General features: G+C 50.0%; 2 protein-coding genes across 7 annotated transcripts in view; one reads left to right on the top strand and one right to left on the bottom strand.

Moving 5' to 3' along the window:
• The window catches only part of TTC3 (tetratricopeptide repeat domain 3), a 90331-nt gene extending 78710 nt beyond the window's left edge, over positions 1-11621 (bottom strand). For 3 of the 6 annotated variants that reach the window (XM_055127633.1, XM_055127636.1, XM_055127637.1), the window contains exons 1-2: positions 11475-11621; positions 1696-1878 (exon numbers count right to left, since the gene is read on the bottom strand). The gene's annotated coding sequence lies outside the window, so the exon portion shown is untranslated. Of the gene's footprint in view, positions 1-1695; positions 1879-6716; positions 6831-11474 lie in introns of all 6 variants that reach the window. The other 3 variants (XM_055127634.1, XM_055127635.1, XM_055127638.1) reach the window with 3 other exon arrangements.
• Positions 11622-11637: 16 nt separating this feature from the next.
• Positions 11638-22843, top strand: PIGP (phosphatidylinositol glycan anchor biosynthesis class P). Its single transcript, XM_055127639.1, has 5 exons — positions 11638-11772; positions 12342-12445; positions 17076-17148; positions 19898-20016; positions 22632-22843. Exons 2-5 carry the CDS (start codon positions 12364-12366, stop codon positions 22760-22762), a joined length of 405 nt encoding a protein of 134 aa, XP_054983614.1. The 5' UTR covers positions 11638-11772; positions 12342-12363; the 3' UTR covers positions 22763-22843.
• Positions 22844-23320: the final 477 nt, after the last annotated feature.

The raw sequence follows: 23320 nt of genomic DNA, 5'->3' as shown, positions 1-23320 counted from the left end.
CTTGTTTTTCTTCAATGTATCATGATGATGGATGATGCTCAATGTGTTGTTATAGATGAAGCATAAGCACCGACAAACCATTGCTCCTATTTGTCACGTGGTGCTCCACGGGCAACACAGTGGCTGGCAGACATCAGCTCATTAATCCTCACGGCAATCCTTCCGACAGCCCATTGACTGTCCTCTCCACTGTACACACAGGAAACACTAACCACTACTCCACAGTGCTCTGCTCTCCTCCCAATTCCATCAGACACATCAAGGCCCCTCAAAACCGCACACAGCCTTCCGACTTGTCTACTGAAGTGCGCTTCCTGCTCATCACCCGAGACCCCTTTCCCCAGCTCCACACTGCAGACCAATGCCCAGGTCCACGTTCGTTTTGCAATCCTCTAACTCACATTTGCTTTCTCTGATCCCAGCCAAGAATCAAGGCCCAGGACTCTCATCTCCTGAACGCTCTTCAACCTCATCAAGAATTCTTCCACTTTCGCCCATTCAAATCCTCACCTTCTCACGTAACTTTCCGTTTCTTACCACTGGGTTTCCATTCCTATCCCTGAAGGGAAGATCGCTTTCCGTAACTCCGCCAGAGTCCTTCTCTAACGGACCGGCTATCCGCAAAACTCGGGACCCGTGGCCTGTTCTGCATGACGGTATTTCTAAAATTCAGAGGGATCGTAACTCCAAAAGGGAAAGTAACGTGATACCCTATTTTAGTGCATGATACCATATTTTTATTAAGTGCATATTTAGTGCATATTTTAGTGCATGATACCATATTTTAGTGCAGTACATAGTGAGGGACATACAATGCCCTGGGAAATATCTACACTTTGAAACTGCCTTTTCTCCTTTGGTTTCTTTGTGGGGTCAGAGTCAGCAGTGCTCAGGAGTGACACCTAGCTCAGTGCTCAGGAGCACTCCATAAGTGCCAGGCATCAAACCTTGAGCATGAGGAGAATGCACCCTGCCCTTGAGCTACCTCCTGCCTCCCGCTAATTTCTTAGGTTTTTAGTGCATATATTAATGCAGAAAGAGCCAAGGACTATTTGTGCCGGCCGGATCACCATCCTGACAGTGATTCCGATGCAATGAACCTGCTCACATCAGGCAGACTGACCCATGGTGAACAATCGGTCATCAGTACCAACCCTACACCAGCTGTTCTGTAGCCCCACACCAGTGTGATTTCTGTTCTGCTGTTTGCTACTGTGTCTTAGTCGGAGGTGCTGTGGCACAGTGGTTACGAGCACCTGGGGTCCTGGATCTCCCATTCCCTAAATGTGTGTGATCTTGGGCAAATTACTGAATAGCAACTCTCTCTGATTAATCATTTAATACACTTAAAGTGCTTAGCATAGTGCGTAGAGGAAGCGCAGTAATGAGTATCAGCTCCCAATGCCATAAAAATTAGATGACTTTTTTTTTTTGCCTTTTGGGTCACACCCAGCGATGCTCAGGGGTTACTCCTGGCTTTGCACTCAGGAATTACTCCTGGCAGTGCTTGGGGGGGACCATATGGGATGCCGGGGCTCGAACCCGGGTCGGCCGCGTGCAAGGCAAACACCCTCCCCGCTGTGCTATCGCTCCGGCCCCAAAAATTAGATGACTATTTTTTGAAATCTACTTTGTGGATGCCCCCGCTGAGCAGTCTTCCTCAACTGCCACCCCACTTTCCAGCTTACAACTTACTTGACACTGCCGGCCACCTCCTCCTCCTCAGAGCGCTTCAGCAGGACTCCAAAGACCTTCTTCTCCTGGTTCTCCTCCTATTCTTCTGGCTGCTCCTCCCCAGTCTCCTTCACGGGCTCTTCTTCTGCTCTCCCCGCCACCCAATTGTCACCTCTCTTCTCTTCTCATGCTCACTCTCCTCTCCTAGGGTGATCACGACCTTAATCACCACTCCCAGAGCTTAAAACGGCACTTTCTGAACTCCCCCCCCCCCCCCCCGGGCACATGCCCTCACCACAGTACTTGCCATTTCCAAATCAAGTCACATGTAATCGTACTTCCTTGTTATTTCTTTAATTGGGCTCGCTTTGACTTGGGTGGTATCAATGGTTATTATGGTCTGATGCACAATGGACATTGCTTCATACACAATCAATTCCTACCCCAGAAAACTTCAATGTTGATCCATGCATCATCTAAAAGCATCTCACACTGCGCTGCAACAAACTGGCTGGAACATTCCAAGGCTCAACTATCCCGTCTCTCTAAACGGGGTTCCATCTCGTGACTTCCAGATTCCTATCTACAGCTACACTATCTGAGCCAAGATGTCACGGCCTCTCTGATAGTCACATTTACCCTCAAAAACAAGTGAAACACGGTGTTTCTCCTGTGTTAATTGTTGCCAATTAATAATACCTGCCACCTGGCTGTCCCATCAGAGAGTCTGAGGATAATCCACACTCCCCAGCATCACACAACCCAGACCACACATTCCTGTCATGCCTACTCTTCATCCCCCCCGAATCTAAGATAAGCACCAGGGACCTCTAAATGCCAAGGTCGCTGCTTTCCATAAAACTGCATCTTTTCTCTACAGAAGTAATTTAACAAGTGGGTTCTTAGCGGTGACGACCTTCAATCCTGGCACCCTCCAAAAGTGATCATGACATTTTACTGCTTTGAAGTATTCAGCAGTTCCCCTTCATCCTCAGAACAAAGGCCCCGAGGCCTGCTGGGAGTCTGCGCCTGCTTCCATCCACTCACCAGGACACACACTCAAGTGCCAGCCAGTCCGACTACGCTTTCCTAGGAAGGGCTTCGTCTTCTCACTCCCACAGGTCTGCTCTGCATCTTCCCCAGAACCCCGCATCTTTCTGACACTGTCTCATCATCAAAGGCTTATCCCGTGGGCTGGTCTGCTCCGGGTCCAGATGGTTCTCTGTTCCCAATTTAGCCGACTCCCGAATCTTTCATTCACATTTCCCTAGGCAGGATACTCGCCAAACCTACTCGCCACCCATACTATGAATATTCATCAGAAAAGCTCAACTTGTTAACTTAAATGTAAACTTGTTTTAGTAGATAATTTGCTACTACCAAGAAATCTTATGTGAGGCAGAACATGAATTTATTATTTTTTTCTAATACGCTAAAATACATGCTAAAATTAAATGTTAAGGTACTCTTGATCCCGTCAGTTGTAATACAGTACTGGAACGGTCTCCTGCAATACGGTGAGGTCACAGGAATAGGGCCACTAGCTTGTATGGTGCCACGCCTCAAATCCAGGCCTCTCCATGCCAAGGGCTGCGACCAGAAGTCACCAAGCCCTCCTCCACCCAAAGTCACAAATCTCTGTTAAGAAATAAACCTAACAGTAATGACACCACGTAACGGAGATGGCAGCAGTGGGATCAGGACCCCCGGGCGCAAGCCAGAAGCAAAATGAAGCAACGAAAATGCAGCAGCATGAAAACGCCCTGAAGTTCTGTAGACAAGAATTCTTCCTGAAGAAAGCCATCCCTCAACCAGAGGGCCACAAAGAAAGGCCAATTAACCTGGAGTTCAGAATCCAAGATGACCCAACACAAGAGGGGACAATCCAAGACAAAAAACAACAGGGTGAAGCGATGGGGGCTAATGTGCTTGCCTTGCATGCAGCCAACCCAGATTCAATCCCAGCACCTCATCTGCCTTTGAACAACACCAGGAGTGATCCCTGAGAACAGGCCTGAGCAGGCCCTGGGTTCCGCTGGGCATGTCCCCAAAATGAGACACTCCCCACAAGAAAAAGACAATAAAAAAACAAAAAGCAATACATATAAATCTATTAACATCCCAGATGCAGTCTACAGAAAACTCATGTATGAGAGAGGAGTAAGAGCACACAAGATGCTAAAAACGACTGCGTACATCTAAAAGGAATTACAACAGAGATTGAAGCTATGAAACAGGAAGCAAGGTGCGAGGCCTGTACACGGCTGATCGGTCTGAACCCCCCGCACCACGCAAAGCCTCCCAAGCACTACCAGGGAGCACTCCTGAGCACTGAAGGGGTGGCACAAAAACCAAAAAGGAAAATGAAATGGATGGGGTAGGTCTTTCAGAACTTAAAAATTGCTAAAACTAAAAGAAAGGCCAGATGGGTTCGAGAGAAGATTAGACACAGTTGAAGCAAACATGGATGAATGAGATGAAATGCCTCATGACGTCATTCAGCACTACAGGTTCTGGCAGAAACTAAGATGAAATACGGTGAAGATAAATAGTGACTTGAAAATAACACATATATCTAGCAAAATGTATAGGGAGAGCAGATGAAATCAACAAAACAATATTTAAAGGCTACAGAACTAAGTCTTCTAGAGCTCATGAAAAACAAAATTCAAAATCAGAAAACTCCTGGGACCAAATTCAGATAAATGAACAGCAATCTTCATTAAGTCTTAGAATAGAAATGACCAACCACCAACGCAAAGAAAATCCAAAGCCAAAAAGAAAAATGAGCATTCTCTTCACAGAAGCCTAGATAAAACTGGCAGCAGATTTTGCACAAGGAGCAGCAGAATAAGCCCTCCAAGCACCAACAGAAACACACAACCCACTATATCTCTCAAAATGATTTCTCAAGAACAACAGTTTCAGGTACAATCAAAAGTGGCCACCGAGAGACTTGAACTGTTAGAAGGCAAGCACCCTACCTGCTGTCCTATTTCCCAGCCCAGTAATTGCACTTTTAAAAGGCAGTAAAAATAGGCTTGTTCTTCAAGCCCATGTTCTCCCTTGAACATGAACCTCACTTGCTTATTTGTTTTTTTGTTTGTTTGTTTGTTTGTGTTTTTTTGCTTTTTGGGTCACACCCAGTGATGCACAGGGGTTATTCCTGGCTCTGCACTCAGGAATTACTCCTGGCGGTGCTTGGGGGACCACGTGGGATGCTGGAAATCAAACCTGGGTTGGCGGGGTGCAAGGCAAATGCCCTACCTGCTGTGCTATCGCTCCAGCCCCTTATCTGTTTTTTTGGGTTTTTTTTTTTTTTTTGCTGCCCATGCTCTCTCTTGAACAGATTTTCCCTTTCTCTCCTCTCCCAAATTTCTAATTAATTGATGAAAGAAAAAAAAAACTACCTTGCTTCACTTAAAAAAAATGGGAGTGGGGAAGAAAAGTGCATTCCAGAGAAATTGCCACCAAAAGAAAAAGGGAGGACGAAGAAAAAGTTAGAAATGGGGACAATCACAACCGTCACTCCGTTGCTCATCAATTTGTTCGAGCGGGCACCAGTAATGTCTCCATTGTGAGACTTGTTACTGTTTTTGGCATATCGAATATGCCACAGGTAGCTTGCCAGGCTCACAACACAATTTTTAAAAAGCTCCACCAGGGGGAAAAAATGTCTAGGTTGCGTTTATCTAATGTAATAGTGCTCAGGGCTTACTCCTGGCTCTGTATTCAGGGGTAACTCCTGACAGTATTCAATGGGCCACTTGGGGTGCCACGGATCAAATCCGGTTCTGCCGTGTGCAAGGCAAGCACCTAACAAGTATGTTAGTATGATACTATCTCTCCAGCCCCACAGTCTCCTAGTTTCAGAGGAAACAGAAATGGCCAAAAACCCCTAAGCTAAGCCTGCAATTTAAGTTACAAAATACATTGACTCCTCCCCCCAAAAAAATTAAAAGTTGAAGAAAAAAAGAAAACCCAATTTTTTTTTTTCTGCTTTTTGGGTTACACCCAGCAATGCACATGGGGTTATTCCTGGCTCATGCACTCAGGAATTACTCCTGGAGGTGCTCGTGGGACCCTATGGGATGCTGGGAATCGAACCCGGCTCAGCTGCGTGCAAGGCTAACGCCCTGCCTGCTGTGCTATCACTCCAGCACCCCCCCCCTTAAAGTTTTAAGAAAAGACACTCCTAGCAGGGAAGAATAACTAGGCCCAGAACTGACCCTTTCGCTCTGATGAAAGCTGTGGTGTGGAAAGCTGTTTTATCAATAACGGGTTACAGGGCCAGGGCACGGAGGGCGCTTGCTTTGCACTGCCAACCTGGGTTGATCCCTGGCATTCCATGTGGTCCCAAGACCTTGCCCCACACCCGCCCCACTCTGATTCCTAAGCACAGAGCCACCAGGAATAACTCCTGAGCACTGCTGGGCACAGCCCCCAAAGAAAAAAATAAGAAATTTCATAATTTCAATCATTGGGAGCCATTACACTTAATCAGATTCAAGGGGCAGAGCTACGAGATATCCTCAACCAATGCAAGAATGTATATAACATAACTGCAAAATATTCTTTAAATTTAAGGGTATCTACAAATGCCTAACATTTTTAATGAGGTAGGCATGCCCAAAATCATCATTTTTAATTAATAATCATTTCCATTGAACTTAGATCTATCTAAAAGTGTGCCCACACATTTTAAGAATTTTAATTTTAAGAAAAGCTAATTAAAAAGGAAAATTGAAATACAACCAAAACTGTCACTATTTGCAAAGCACATAGTTAACCACATTTAAAACTCAAAGAAATTACAGAAAATATATTAGAAAAATTAAATTTACCAGGAGGATGGTTGAAGATCAGTATTTTAAATTCTATTAAATTTTTTAACAGTTAAAGAGTCAAAAATTTCATTTATAATAGCAATGAAAACTAACAAACACTGGAATCAACATTTGAAATGTAGAAGACCTACAAGGAGGAAAATCATAAAACTATATTAGAAGACATTAAAAACCTAAATAAATAGAAATACATACCATGTTCTCTCAGACAGGAAGGCTCAAAATCTTAAAAGATTTCAATTCTTCCCCAAACTGATCCAATTCCAATTAATTCCCATAGGGTTTTTCATGTCACGTGATAAGCTGAGTCTTAAAACAAGAAAGATCCAAGAGGGCTGCTGAGACTCCAAGCCACCCAGATATCAAGACTGCTGGGAAAGCTAGAGCATTAACAGTTGCGACAGTGGGATATGAACACAGAGATGGAGAGTGGACAAATAATGAAGAGCTAGGAACAGACCCATGTACACAGAAACTAAGCACATACAAGAGGGGATTCAGCAGACCTCTGGTGAACAAAGGGTCAATTCACATTTTACAGAGACCACTGTAACTACATGGGGTTGGAGGGTTGGCAGGACATGAAAACAGAACACTACCTCACGCCATATACAAAGATCAATACCAAATGGACTAGGAAATTAAGTGTGAAAGGCATCATTTGGAAAAAATACCTATAAAGAAACACAAGTATTTATGATCTCAGGACAGGAAAGGTAGCCATTGATAACAGTAAAATAAGAACTTCTATTCACCAAAATACACCGTAAAAGTGTCAAGACAGGATACTGAACTGGAAGATGATACTTACAATGCACACAATCAGAGTAAAGGATTAGTGTTTTCAAACCATTTGTTTTAAAAGATATTCCAATAGAAAAATAGGTAAGGGATATGACTATTTCTTAACAGGAAACACAATGGTCTTTAAACAAGGAAAAGGTGCTCATCTCATCAATAACCAAAGGAAGAAAAATTAAAACCACAACGACATATCATTTTATAAGCCATTGATGACTGAAACTGTGTTGGAGAGACAGAACAACAGCAATGTTAACTCCTACATACTGCTAGCAAGACTGACAGTGGGAGTTATAAGCTTGAGACAAGCCCTCAGGGAACTCGGTATTGTTGAGAGCTGGGCACTGCTGCCCCAGGACCTAGCAATTCCAGCTCTCACAAATTTCTTACCATAATAGTATTTCTTCTTCTCACAAATCACCAAAAATGCTTCGAGAAATAATAAAAGCTACACATTTCAATGTGAGATCTAAAAATCTGATGCTTCAATAATTACAAAGAATAACTTTCTGGAGCATCGTAATGACATTTTGAAATAAAACTAAGATAAGGATTCATTAAAATTTTAAGCATACATTGACCAAATGTAACTATATACAATGATAACTTTAAGAACTAAAATTCTACTAGAAATGCAGCTCTTCAGGGGATGGACAGGGGTGGTGCCTGGATTAAAACAGATTTTTGCTGACGACTATCTGATGTATTATAAATTATGCTTTTGTTCCCATGAGTTTTTGCACTCGGGGCTATGCCCTCCTCGGAGTGTATATGGCTAAGTGCTATGCCTTCCTTAAAGTAGCTCTGCTATTACGAGAGGTACAGTGAGGAAGTCTCTATCATAGGACTCAGCCATTAGTAACTTTAGAGAAGCATACACTGATTTGCTAACATCACGTATGGCCATGGACTCCGTAAGAAAGATCTCCGTGTGCTGCCTTGAGGATTACACATCCCAGGGTGAAAATTAGAGAAATTCTTGCAACTGTGTATTTGAAGTATATACAAAAAATTCCCTTCCACAGGCAAGGTAGAAACAAACCAAATGTCCATCAGCAGAAGAATGCACACACTGTGTTCTGTTCACCCGTGGAATATTACACAGCAGAGAACATTGATTTATATCTATATTCAACTTTAGCAACTCTAAAGAATAATATACATCAAGGAAAATATTCAAGTCCCAGAAAACATATCCACGTTTCTTTTAACAATACATTGTTGCGAGATGCATACATATCTGATTAAAATTATCTTTTTTTTTTTTTGCTTTTTTTTTGGGTCACACCTGGCAATGCACAGGGGTTACTCCTGGCTCTGCACTCAGGAATTACCCCTGGCTGTGCTCAGGGGACCATATGGGATGCTGGGATTTGAACCCGGGTCAGCCGCGTGCAAGGCAAACGCCCTACCCGCTGTGCTATCTCTCCAGCCCCCTTAAAATTATCTTTTAAAACAAGAAAAGACAATTTGATAACTATCTCCCTACTGATAAGCATAGTGATTTTCTTCAGTCATTTTGTTTCTTGGATCAAGTGGTAATTTGATGCTCATTTTTAATGTTACATATATTTGAGAGTATCAAATATACATTACTTCGAAAAACCATTCATCATATGGGAAGTATTTAAATTGCCTCACTGACCACTAGAGGTCCATATAACACACTATGAAAATTACTATCCTTACAGTAACTACTATACATATGTAAAAAATAAATGTTTATCATGATTACTCTTTAAAGAGAAACCAGGGAAATAAAGACTAAGCCAGTCAGCTGTGAGAGGAACCGTTAGGTTGACATAGGCTAGAAACCAGGGCAAGGTAGCTGCAAGCAATTTAGCCACAAGCTAAAATTACAAGGAAATGGTCAGTAAAGAGAAGACAAAAACACAAAGTATTAGCTCAGTGGTGAGGAAAGGGCCACTCTCACCAAACACAATGGGTAAAAATCAGTACACCGTTTAGGGTCGTTGTGTAAGTTGCAGGAGGACACACCCTACTCTCCAACAAACCTGGATATGTATTTCCTAGAGAATCTAATTTCCAAATGTATGCACACGCAGATATGTACAAAGATGTTTATTGCAGGATTGTTTTGGAAGAACCAAACGGGAAGCAACTTCAAAGCCCATTAATGGGGAAATGGGCAAATTATGGTATATTCATACAGTGGAATTCTATACCAGCAATTAACATGAAAGAACCAAAGATAACATCATTATCGTATTTGTTCATTTATATATCTCAAAAGTGCCCTGCTAAAAAGAAAGCAAGTTGCAAAAAGACACATTGTTAAATTTTAAAAACACTGTTACTAAATGTTGCTCACGGATACAGCATGATCCAAGGATAAAATCTGATACTCAAGGAACGATACACACAAATCTAAGTCACGGTGGCTACCTCTAGGAAGGGAGGGAGAAGATCTGAGAGGACCTGCAATTTGATTTCTTAAAAAAAAAAAAAAGGATTTGGCATAAATTTGGCAAAATCAAAATCATTGCGTCTGTATATCTCAGAATGATTACATCCCCCCACTATATTTCATATGTGACGTACTTAAGAAACCAAAATGAAAAATTCAAACAGTAAAATTAGATAGAAGAAAATTGAACAAATGCACTGAAAAACGCAGCAAAACGCAGCCCTTGAGCACAAAGCATGCAGAAACCTTTGAGCAAGAGGAGGAGGGGGACGGGGAGGAGGAGGAGGAGGAGGAAGAGGAGGAAGGGGGAGGAGGAAGAGGGGGAAGAGGAGGGGGAGGAGAAGAGGTGGGAGGAGAGGAGAGGAGGGAGGGGGGAGAAGAGGAGGGGGGAGGAGGAGGGGGAAAGGAAGAAGGGGAGGGGGAGTGGGTCCCTAACTGGGTTTGAAGGTTTTTTTCCCCCTGCGTATCTCTATCTACAACCCCCATTTCCCATGGGATAAAATGCAAACTTTTGGCGTACAGGGGGAAGAGAGGGGGCCCAAAAAAGAACAGACTGGGAGGCAATTAATTGAGGTTTAAAAACCCCAGGGAGGCGGTGTTAAAATCTTTTAAAAAGCTCTCTTGCTTCTCTCGCCAAAAAGTCGGACTGAATTATATATATCTATATGTGCACATATATTTATATATGTCGTACATATATATACACATATATAGTAGTAGTAGTAATCCGCGTTCTCGCCGGAGACCACGGCAGGAACCGTTAGGCGCCGCGGGGCGGGCGCGACGTCCGTGCCCCGCTGGCAAGCTTGGAGATTTCCAAGGATCCAGCCTGGCGCCTGGGCCGGCCCTGGAAAAGGCTCAAATTCACCCCCGCCTCGGCTCGCTCCGGGGTCCTGGGCGCCGCCCCCCGCCCCCGCAGTCCCCCGCCCCCCAACCCGCCCGGACCGACCACCCAGGGCACTGCAAACGCCACGCAACAGCTGGGCCCGCCGCGCGCGCTGCGCGCCCCCCCGCCCCGGGCCCGGGAGCGCGCGGGGTGGGAGGCGGCTCGGCCAGGCGCGGGCCCAGGGGGCGCGCGGGGCCCCCGCCCCCCCCTCCTCCCCTACCTTCCCCCTCCTCCCCTACCTTCCCCCTCCTCCTCCTGCTCCCCATCCTCCTCCTCCTGCTCCCCATCCTCCTCCTCCCGCTCCCATCCTCCTCCCGGGGGCCCCGCCGCCGGGCTCGCGGCCGCTCCTCGCCCAAACAGGTGGTGCCAACTGCAAGCAGGGGCCCTGCGTGCGCGCCGCGAACGCCCGCGGACCCGCGCGAAGCCCCCAGCCCGCACTCCCCGGGGGGCCCGGACGGTCACGCGCGCGGGCGCGCGCGGCGGGGTGAGGGGCGAAGGGGAGAGACCCGCGGGTGGACCCGCATCCCCGGCCGCCCCCTTGCAGCAGGGGTGGCCACACGCGCGGGGGGCGCGCACGGGGGGACACAAAGGAGGGGGCGGGGGCGCCCGCACAAAGGCGTCGGGGGGGGTGGGAGACGGCACCGCGAGGGCGTCCGGCTGTCCGGGGCGGGGGTCGTGCACGCCAAGGGGCACCCCGCGCGCCCCGCAGACAAAGGGGACACACCCACGGGCGCCCGCCGCGCGCCACACACCCCCTCGCGCGGCCGCGGCCGTGCACCCGGCCGGGGGGCTGCGGCCGCCCGCAGGCGACGCCCCGCAAGCCCCGCCGCGCACTCACCCGGGCCCGCCGCCCGCGAGCCTCGGATGCGGGACGCCGCCGGCGCCGCCGCCGCTGCCGCTCTGCTGCCTGCGCCGCTGCTGCCGCCGCCGCCGCCGCTCGGGCGCTCCACGTCAGCCGGGGCGGGCGCGAGCCAGACCCAGCCGCGGCGCGGGCGCGTCACGTGGGCTAGCGCGCAGGCGCAGTGGCGCCGCGGGCCCCTCCCCCCCCGCGCCGGCCGCCCGAGCCCTCCCGCGGGCCCCCGGCGCTGGCGCGCTCCAGCCCGGCGAGGGTCGCGCTGCGCCTGCGCCCCGGCCGGGTAGGGGGGTGGAGGGGGTGAAGGGGGGCGGGCGGCGGCGTCGTGGCTTGGCCTTTCCCTCCCTTCCCCCGCTCACCCCGGCCCCACCCCTGCCATGCGGCTCTCCCGGGTGGGCGCGAGCTGGGGGGGAGCTGGGGGAGGGCCCCGAGTCCAGAGCTGCCCCCACCCCACCCCCTCCTGAAAGGAGCTGCGGGAGCGGCGCCCGGGGGAGGGGGCGCCTGCCGGCCTGCCTGGAGCCGGGCCTGGGCTGTCCCTCCCCCCACAGGGCCCCTCTGGCCGGCCCCGCTTCTCCCCTTGCAGGGGCTGCGTGCTCTGGCCAAGGGGGGGAGGGCTGCAGGGGGGGCTGCTTGCGCGTGCATGGGGGGGCTGCAAGGGGGCTGCTGTGGAAGGTTTGTGCGCAGGAGGGCAAGTTGCAGGGGCTTCGATTGGGGAGAGAAGTGGGGGGGGGCATGAAAAAAAAAAAACCAAACCCCACTGCAGAGACTGTCCATAGCAAAGCGATGAGGTTATAGCAGACCAATGGTGGAGGCGCGGGCAGACCTCTGACGCTGGCTGTTTCTTTCCCGCAGATTGTCCAAAGCCCCAGGGAAGATGGTGGAAAATTCACCGTCGCCATTGCCAGAAAGAGCGATTTATGGCTTTGTTCTTTACTTAAGCTCCCAATTTGGCTTCAGTAAGTACCTTCCCGACCGCCTGCCCCGTGGAGGGTCAGGGCCCTCTCCTGATGGCCTTGGATGGGCCGGCGTACCTGAACTCGCCTCCTCGCTCCCTCTGGCTCCTCTGGAGACGGCCTGGAGGGAGCACGTGTTTGTGGCAGAGTTCTAGGTGCTTGTTGCAGAGTTTTCCTGTGCCCTCCCGATTCCCTCTCGGTAAATGTGTGTACCGCCCTAGAGAGGATTGCAAAGTGAATCAAACCCACCCCACTTCATAAGCAGATCAGGGGTCCTCTGGACAAGACGGTAGAGTCTCTGCACAAGAACCCCCTCCCGCGCCTCTGCTCTCCAGCTGGGATGTCCGCCCTTGAGGAGGAGGAAGTGAGAGGAAGGCCTTGAATTTGAGGGAAGGGCTTGGCATGGAATGTCTTGGTCTGGCTCCGACAAGCCCTGAGAAGGGAGTGAGAGGAGAGGAGTGAAGCAATCCGGCCTGGCCTTGTGGATCCAGGCCCTCCCCCAGTCCCTTTCTGCGGGGAAGGAAGAGGAAGCCCCTCCAGAGAGCCGGGGCCCCTCGCCCTGCCGACCCCACATCCTGGCCCTCCAAGGGATTTGACAATGAGAGGAAACAAGTGAGAAAATTGGGGGCCCAGAATCCACCTTTGGGGACTTGGGGGGGCAGCCAGGGGCCTGTGGAGAGAGAAGCCTAAGCCCCTCAAAGGCCAAGCAGTTGAGAGGAGGAGTGAAGATTGAAAAGGCGTTCAGCTCTGACTGCACTGGGCTGAGCTGTGTGTTCTAGGGCCCTTGGCTCGACCTCATGGAGCAAGCAGTTTTCGCCAGTTAAAGGGTGATGGTGCTGGCTGCAGAGTTAATGCAGAGGTTAAAGCACATGCCTTGCACATGGTCCCATGCACGCCACCAGTTACAGCCCTGGAAGCCCCCCTGGCCCCAAATCCTTGGGCACTAGTCTTGAGCCTGCCCATAGAATCACCAGAGTGGCTTCCAGGCCCCTGAGCACCAACTGGAAGGCCTCCCCTGCCTCGCACACACATACACACACAAAAAAAATGAGTGGTGATGTTTATCAATGCTTGTCAGACACAGGACCATCTTGCAAAGTGGGTATTAATACCCTTTTTTTTCTTTTAATGTTGCCCCCTGCTCCCTCCCCTGCCCACACTTAGTATTAATACTCTTACTCTGACTTTACAGATGGGAATACTGAGGCCCGATAGGTTAGAGTGTCCAGGTCACGCAGACAGAGACGACAGAGCTAGAGTCTGCAGCCAGCCAGCCAGACACTGTTTGCTTTGTTCCCTTTACTCCACGGCCCCTTTCTGCCGGTATGAGAATTAATTGCCGTGATTCGGGCAAGGCCCGCGAGACTGCACAGAAACAAGGCGTGCTTGTGCAGAATGGCTGCTGTCTGTCTGATCAGCCCCATGCCCCAGCCCAAGATACAGCACAGTGGGGAACCCAGGCTCCATCCTGGGCACACACATGGTCCCCTGAACCCACCAGGAATGATCGCTGAGCACAGAGCGAGGAGTAAGTTCTGAGTGCTACAGGCTGAGGCCCCAAAGCAAACAGACAAAGTACACATCTATTTCTGTCCGGTGGAGTCGTTGAAGGTTTAGAAACTGCACAGGTAAAAGTAACTGAGAACTGCAGTAATACTCGTGACCCGTAGCTAGTTCAGCACCGGGGACCCAGCAGACCGGGCACGTGCCTTGATCACAGCTCCTTTAGGTTCCATCCCGGCATCCCGTACAGCCCCGTGAGCACCCCTGGGCGAGGCCCCCAAACCAAACATAGATGAACTAGTTCAGCACGAGCTGTACAGGGCTTGTGGAGGCGCGCGTGCTACTGATGGTGCTTTCGTGGTACTCGCGCACATTCTGCAGTGCTCCCAAAGGGTAGCCCGAGCACTCGCACACAGTTCGCCAGGAATCCCGTGTCCTGCCCCACGGGGCCTGTTCGTCTTTCAGTGGTGCTCAGAGGGCAGTTAGGCCCCGGGGTTTGTGCTCACACATTCCCGGTGGCGGTGTGGCCGAAACCCCTCACCTCCCTGGGGATCGCAGACAGCGGAGCCGCCCGGTTTGCGTTTGGTCCACGCGGTGGCCACAGGGATGGAACACCTGACCTGCCACTCCGTGGCACTCAGAGCCTGAGCCCCCAGGGAGCATTTCCCCGCGCTGTGCTTCTGCAGTCCTGACTGGCACACAAGTCCTCATAATGCCACGTGGAGCCTGAATGTCGCTCCTGCTTGGGTGGGGCCGGTGCTTCCCCTCGGACTGTGCCGTCTCTCTCCAGGGCAGGACGTGGCCAGCCATTGGGACTGCCCAGAGCACAGTGGCTGCATGGCCGGGGACTTGTTCCTTGTCTCCAGCCACCTTTCCTTCTTCTTTTTTTTTTTTTTTTGCTTTTTTGGGTCACACCCGCGATGCACAGGGGTTACTCCTGGCTTTGCACTCAGGAATTACCCCTGGCGGTGCTCAGGGGACCATATGGGATGCTGGGAATCGAACCCGGGTCGGCCGCATGCAAGGCAAACGCCCTCCCCGCCGTGCTATTTCTCCAGCCCCCGCCACGTTTCTTCACTCATAGCGGTGTGCTCCAGCCCCTGGCAACCACCAAGGACTCCCGGGGACCCTCCCCCACCCGTCTTCTCCTTGCTTGACTGCCTGGAAGCATCTCTGAACGCTGACGGGGGCCTGGTGCCTCAGTTTCCTGAGCTATTTATTTTTCATCTGTGAACCCGGGCTAGGAGCAGCCCGCACAGGAGGAAGTAAGACAATGCACGTGAAGTTCCTGCGACACGTTGGCCTATTTCGAGCCCCTGCGCCAGCCTGGGCCCTGCGGTCGGGCTGCACGCCCTTTCCCTTCACAGTCTGCGCCGCTACACAGCCCCTGGCGTCTCGTAGAGCCTCCCTGAACTCGCGTCATCTTATGGGAACTGAGCTAAGTCGTATCTGCTTCTGGTTTCCCCCTTTACTTGATTCCATTCCTTGGGGAACCCGGAGATGGCTCTGTGACGAACAGGCGTTTGCCTGGCAAGCCTGAGGCCCAGGGTGAGAGTTGCTGTGTGGCCCGTACACGCCACGGCCACCCTGATAGTCCCACTGTCTGGGGCCTCCTGTCGAGGGGCAGAAGAGTGAGTCTCTTTTTTGGTTTTTTTTTTTTTTTTTTGCTTTTTGGGTCACACCCAGCGATGCTCACATGTAGTAACTCCTAGCTCTGCACTCAGGAATTACTCCTGGCAGTGCTTGGGGAACCATATGGGATGCCGGAGATCGAACCCCGGTCAGCCTCGTGCAAGGCAAACACCCTCCCTGCTGTGCTATAGCTCCGGCCCCTCTCCCATGTTTCAAGTCAGCTCTTGGCTCTTCCACTGTCCACCACCTGCCACGGGCGAGGCCAGATTTTACCCCCGACCTCTCTCCCCTTGCAGTATTTTCTGTTTCTTGGTTGCAGGGAACGGGCAGAGCTCCCAAGCAGTGCTCTGGTGTCTGGGGCCACTTCTGGTACTGCTGTGCACAGCTATGCCCACGGGAAGGTTCGTGCTTAGGATAGGCAGGGCTTAGGCCATTGAGGGCGCTCGGTGGCAGTGCCCAGGGGTCACATTTAGGGCCTCCACGTGTCTTACACTCTCTCTCTCTCTCTCTCTCTCTCTCTCTCTCTCTCTCTCTCTCTCTCTCTCTCTCTCTCTTTCTCTCTCTCTCTCTCTCACACACACACACACACCAGCTCTTAGAGCTATCACCCGAGCCTCATGTTACTGCAAAGATGAACATTTCCTGATTTTACACCTGAATTGTAGTCTGTTGTATAAATGCCACGTCTTTATATTCTGTCATCAATTGGTTAGCACTTTGCTTGTTTTTTTGTTTTAACTATTCTAAGTAATGATGTAATTAACACTGAGGTGAAAGTTATACTTCTTTTTTTTGGGGGGGGGGTTGACTCCCAGTGATTCTCAACCAGCCAGCTCATTGTTTCCATGTGAAGGTCACAGGATGCACAGTGACTCTGACCATAACCATCCGTGGTGCCAGGGGGCCCCTGCGCCCCTGGAGCTGGGCTAGAGGGGCCTCCATGCCACAGCAGCAGTGTGGGGGGACCGTCTGGGGCCAGCGATTGAACCAGGGCCAGCGGCCAACAAGGCCTGCTTCTGCACGCCCGTCTTTCTGGACTCAGATGAGACTCTGTGGGTTAGCATTTTGTATTCTCCAGATAGAGACCCCTGGAGGAGAATTGCTGGGACCCACGTTAATTAGCTTCTCGAGAAAGTTCCGTGCCACTTCCAAAATGATTGCAGAGATTTGCCTTTCCATCCGGCTGACTCCCAGAGGACTCGGGGGGCGCCATGCAGTGCCGGGAATCAAATCCAGCCCTCTCTGGCTTGTGAAATATGAACCCCCGGTCCTTGGAGCTACCTCTGCAGCCCTCATGTTACATTCCTTTGCCACGATTTTTTGAAAAATGACTATTATGAGGTAATTGTGTAAGTATTGCAAGAATGAAGCAAGGCGCTGGGAGAGCTGAAGGAGGGGGTGGGAGTCAGAGGAGACCCGGGGGGCCCCTTCGCTCATGTCTGAGCCTTGAGAGAGAAGGAGCAGGCCGCAATGACTTTTGCATTTTTCTCCTCCCTAGTACTGTATCTCGTGTGGGCGTTCGTTCCTGAATCTTGGCTAAACTCCTTAGGCCTCACCTACTGGCCTCAAAAGTAAGTGTGATATGTTTTTGTTGGGGGTCTTCTTCAGGGGGCTACACCTGGCAGTTGCTCAGGAGTTACTCCTGGCTCTGCACTCAGGTACCCTGGTGGGCTCAGGGTACCATATGAGATGCCGGTTTCAAAACCCAGGTCAGCCACATACAAGCCTAGCACCCTACCTGCTGTACTATCTCTCGGACCCTGTAATATATTAAATAAGAATCATTTAGTTATCTTGCCTGTACAGCAGAGCCTGGCAAGCTCCCCATGGTGTATTCGATATGCCAAAAACAGTTAACGATAGGTCTCATTCCCCTGACCCTGAAAGAGCCTCCAGTCATTGGGAAAGACAAGTAAGGAGAGGCTGCTAAAATCTCAGGGCTGGGATGAATGGAGACATTACTGGCACCCACTTGAGTAAATCAATGAACAACAGGATGACAGTGATACAGTGACAGTTATTTTAGAGGATAGATTTTTTTTCATAATAATATGCAAATCTTGGGGCCAGAGTAATAGAACAGTGGGTAGGGAATTTGCCTTGCATGCAGCCAACCCGGATTCGATATCCAGCATCCCATATGGTCTGCCAAGCACTGCCGTTAGTAATTGCTGAGTGCAGAGCCAGGAGTAACCAACCCCTGAGCATCACTGGGTGTGGCCCCCAATTTTTTCCTTTTACTGCAAATCTTAAATATGTTATTTTAAGATCCACAGATAGCCATATAAGAATTAAAGATTTTTTTTTAAGTCTTTATTCAGGAGGGAAACCTTGGGTGGGATGAATCAGACCTGAGATGACACTGAGAAGGAATGAAGGGCCCTGGCGCCTGGGTGGTGTTGGGGTCACCAACTCGTACATCGGTACCACATACTTTTAAAAACTTTGTTTTGTTTTGGGTCACACCCGGCGATGCACAGGAGTTATTCCTGGCTCATGCACTCAGGAATTACTCCTGGCAGTGCTCGGGGGACCGTATGGGATGCTGGGAATCAAACCTGGGTCAGCCACGTGCAAGGCAAACACCGTCCCTGCTGTGCTATTGCTCCAGCCCCCTTAAAAACGTTTTTTAATTATTAAAAGTTTTTTCCTGCTACGCTGCTAGTTAAGGATGGTGTGTGAGCCTTGGAGCCTTTCGTTATTTGGCAGGCGAGGGGCCTGAGGATTCAGCTCTGCTCTACTGGGGTCGGGGATTACCTGGGCCACCCCAGGGGTACTCAGGCCACCAGCCCCGCTCCCAGTGGTGCTCAGGAAACCGTCCAGTGCAAGTGCTCAGTTGCTAACAGCTATAGTTATTACAATCATTATTTTTTTGGGGGGGGGTTCACACCCGGCAATGCACACGGGTTACTCCTGGCTCATGCACTCAGGAATTACTCCTGGTGGTGCTCGGGGGACCATATGGGATGCTGGGAATCGAACCCGGGTCGGTTGCGTGCAAGGCAAATGCCCTACCCGCTGTGCTATCACTCCAGTCCTACAATCATTTTTAAAACTGCTGGTATGTGGGGCCAGAGAGATAGTCCAGGGGTTAAGGCACTTGTCTGTGAGCGGCTAACCCTAATTCAATCCTAATACGGTATGTGGTCCCCGGGAATGACCCCTGAGCACTGCTGGGTAATTCCCCCCCTCCAAAATAGAACCCCCTCCCTGCTTGGTATATGCCCAGAGACAGCTCAGATGGCTGACTGCCTGCTTGCACCCAGAAGGCCTGGGTTTGTTCCTGGCACCATGTGATCCTCTGAGCACCCCTGGGAACAAAACCATTCTCCCATGTCACCCCCAAACACAACCAGGGGAGTGTTCCCTGCACACCACCATCTGACCCAGAATAAATAAATGAAACACAAACTGCCGATACGACCAGAAACTGTGGAACAGGGAAAGAGGACAGGAAGGAGGTGAGAGAATGGGGCATGAGAGAATTCCGATGCCGCGTTAGGAAGTTCAGAGGAAATTCCTGAAACTGAAAAAAGACCAAGTACTGTGCAGAGAGAGGCAGAAGTGAATGAATACCAGGAAAACCCACTCCAGCTGGCCGTGTCCTTCGGGGGGAGCAAGGCACAGGGGTCAGTGGGGGGTGGGCTGCAGGATGATTTGATTAAAGCAATTTTTAAAAATTTGGAGTCCACACCCAACCGCGCCCAGGGCGGACTCCTGGCTCCATGCTAGGGATCTCTCCTGGCGAGGCTGAGGTGACCAGATGGGGTGCCGGGGATTGAACTGGGGGTCGGTTGTGTGCCAGGGAAGCACCTTACCTGCTGGACTCTCTGCCCAGCCCCCTAAGTTTAGTTGTAAAAGTTATGGTGCTGGGGCTGGAGCAATAGCACAGCAGGGAGGGCGTTTGCCTGCACGCAGCCAACCCGGGGTCGATTCCCAGCATCCCATAGGGTTCCCCCAAGCACCGCTAGGAGTAATTCCTGAGTGCAGAGCCAGGAGGAACCCCTGAGCATCACCGGGTGTGACCCAAAAAGTGAAAAAATGAATAAATAAAAGTTAGGGAGTGGGGCTGGAGAGATAGCACAGCGGGTAGGGCGTTTGCCTTGCACGCGGCCGACCCGGGTTCAAATCCCAGCATCCCATATGGTCCCCTGAGCACGGCCAGGGGTAATTCCTGAGTGCAGAGCCAGGAGTAACCCCTGTGCATCGCCAGGTGTGACCCAAAAAGAAAAAAAAAAAAGTTAGGGAGTGTTGTCTTCGTGATGGGTTCTGGAGGACAGCAACTCTTCAGACATCTGTTCCTTGCCTTCTCTCCCACAGGTACTGGGCGGTCGCTCTGCCGGTCTACCTCCTCATCACTGTAGTAGTCGGCTATGTTCTCTTATTCGGAGTAAACATGATGAGCACCTCTCCACTGAACTCCATCCACACGATCACAGGTGAATGTTTCACAAAGGAGAGTGCTGGGGGCAGGGAGGGGGGCAAGTATTAGCACTTCCCTTTTTTTGGTTGGTTTTCATTTGGGGGCCACACCTGGCGGTGCTCAGAGCTTCCTCCTGGTCCTGCACTCATGTACGACTCCTGGTGGGCTCAGGAGTGCCGAGAATCGAGCCCAGCCTGACCACTGGCAAGGCCGGTGCCCTACCCACTGTACTATCACTCCAGCCCCCTTGGCACTGTTTTTAGAATGTCAGCCAAGACTAGGCCACAGTAACTCAGGCACGTTTGAATACAGTGAGACTAGAGGAAAAGCTAGCTGGCCAGCGGAAGGAAGGAAGATGTGGCGGAGAGCCCCGAGTTCACTAAGTGTGTTTTCCATAGAGTCGCGGCTCTATAATTCATTCCAGAGCCACTTGGCTGAGAGAAATTCCTGTAATCCCACCCAGACGATGCTGATCAAGAACAGCCAGCAAGACCGGGGAGATGGTTCAGAATGGAGCACATGATTTTTTTTTTTTAATTTTATTGAATCACCCGTGAGATACAGTTACAAAGCCTTCATGTTTAAGATTCAGCCGTACAAGGATCAAACACCCATCCCTCCACCGGTGCACATTTTCCATCACCAATGTCTTCAGTGTATCCCCCACCCACCCACACACACACACACACACACACACCCCATCCCAGTCCTCACCCTGCCTCTGTGACAGACAATTTCCTCAACACTCTCTACTTCTTTCTACTTTTTGGGCATTATGTTTTGCCCAAATTTTCCCACCACCATTCAAGCCTGCCTGCCTGCTGGGGACAGATGCTAGATAATTTATTTTTGATTGTTCATTTTGAATATCATGAGAGTTTGCACAGCCTCAAAGAGGGCACACGCTTCTGGGATCCTCGACTATAGGTGGTTGGGTTCCGGAGACATCTCTGTAGGGCCTTAATCCATTTGGGGATTCAGCTGGGAGTCTCTGGAGCAGGGCTGGAGATTTAGTCCTGGCACCCACACACCTGAGCCTTACTTGTGGAAGCTCTTGGTCGCTGGGATTTGGAGCACGTGATCTGCATGGGGCAGGCCTGCTCCCATCCCCACATCCCCAGGAACTGCCAGGAGAGGCCTGCAGGCATAGAACCTGAGCGGTGCCAGGGGTCGCCGGTCCCCCCACGGTCCCCCACCAAAACAGAAGAAAAAAGATGACAGGGAGACCCAGGTGGTAGTCATCTGTCAGGGGGGACTGGGACCTGTCTCCTGAGGGTGACTGTGCAGCAAAGCCATAGCACACTTATGGAGTTTTCCTTTGGGCTTTTTTTGGGGGGTGATGATTAGATTGCAGCGTTGGTTCACATCTTTCAGTGCTCACAGGCGGCTCCTTACTCTGTGCTCACGGGTCGCTCTGGCAGTGTTCTGGGGACTGTAAGTATTGCCCGGGATTCATTCAGGATTGCGGTCATGTAAAACAAGGGCCTTAACCCTGGGCTGTCTTCCCAGTCCTGTAGTATAGGACTTTTTTTTTTTTTCAAGTTCTTTTATTTCAGAAGTCAAAGGGGCCAGAGAGATAGCACGGTGGGTAGGGTGCTTACCTTGCACCCAGGTTCAATCCCCAGCATTCCGAGTGGTCCCCCGGGCACTGCCAGAAGTGAACCCTGAGCATCACCAGGTGTGGCCCCCAAACCAGAAAAAAGACCCAAAGACTTAAAATCAGATTTTTGAACTTACTTGGATTCTAGGAAATGATGTATATATTTCAAGTTCTCTGGTGTTTGTTTGCTTTTTACTTTTAACTCTTTTTTTTTCCCCCTGTGCCTTTTGAAAATCAGCCATAGTGTTTATTGGAGGGCAGGGCTGGGGGTTGGGCTGTATTCAGCAGTGCTCAGGGCTTACTACTGCTCTGTGCTCAGGGGTCCCTCCCAGTGGGGTTCGGGGAATCATACACAGTCCAGGAATTCAACCAGAGTCAGCTGCACGAAAGTCAAATGCCTTCAGTGGGGAGGGCGTTTGCGTTGCATGCGGCCCACCCAGGTTCAATTCCCGGCATCCCATATGGTCCCCTGGGCCCACCAGGAGTGATTCCTGAATGCAGAGCCAGGAGTAAGCCCTGAGCATCACCAGCTGTGGCCCAAAAACAATCAAAGGAAGGCGAGTGCCTTAACCCCTGTACTTGCTCTCTCTGGCCTTACAGTATTCTTTACATTTCTTTTAATGTTCCCTGCTCTCTTAACTAAATTGAAAAAACAATTTTTACAAAAAGGAGAGATTAGGTTTGTGTGAGTGATTACGCCAAATGATTTAATAGCTTTGCCATCCTCGTTTAAATACATCTTGTAAATCGAGGTATAATTCTGCCCCTATGAAACTATATAATCTTCATTATACGGTAGAGTGAAATATAGCATTGTGTCCAAGTTAGAGGCACAAAAAGTACTGCTTTTCATTTGACTTGATGTATCTCTTCTAAAGAAAGAATCTGAGTTGTCTTCTAATTTTGTTAAATATGGCATTTGTTGTTATTCCAAACATTATCACAGTAAAACTACATGGTAGGTCTCCATAAAGCACAGAGGAGATAGGAGAAACAGCTTGGCTCATCAGTTTCTTGTTCTCTTCTGACAGATAACTATGCTGCAAATCAACAGCAGAAGAAATACCAGGAAGAGGCCATCCCAGCCCTGAGAGATATTCCCATCAGTGAAGTAAACCAAATGTTCTTTCTTGCAGCCAAGGACACGTATGCCAAACACTAAATTGTATGTAACACCAAACATTTTGCTTTCTGTTTTGACATATTAATTATGGCTAAGTTAAATAAAAATACTGCATAACTATGTAGCATACCTTTTTAAAAGATGAGGATCAGTAAAAGCAAATCTGTCCAGAGAACATCTGCAAGTGCTCTAAAGAGCGGCTGTGTTCTTTCTTCCATTATTCTTGGAGACCCAGAATGCAAACTCTTAGGTTTGGGGAAAGGATACATTTTATGCATGTATTCTTACCGACAGATTCATGTCTGGAACACAAATAAACACACAGTACCTGGCCATATCAGTGCTTTTCTCTGGACTGATGATGTACTAAAAACAGTACTCAGAGGAGGGTGGGGCAGAGAGTTAAAACAGAGGTGAGGCTGCTTACCTTGCATTGTCTGCCCCTGGTCCAATTCCCAACATCTTATGGTCTCCCAAGCACAGAGCTGAGAGTAACCCCAAGTACCACCAGATGTAGCCCCAAAACTCTGTGGGAGGGAGATTTTTTTAAATAATTTTCTGGTCGAGGAGGCTGGAGTGATAGCACAGCAGGGAGGG

The sequence above is a fragment of the Sorex araneus genome, chromosome 2 (genome assembly GCF_027595985.1).
Source record: "Sorex araneus isolate mSorAra2 chromosome 2, mSorAra2.pri, whole genome shotgun sequence".
In the NCBI taxonomy this organism is placed as follows: Eukaryota; Metazoa; Chordata; class Mammalia; order Eulipotyphla; family Soricidae; genus Sorex; species Sorex araneus.
Note: the sequence above shows the minus strand (reverse complement) of the source record. Positions and strands in the feature narration are given on the sequence as shown.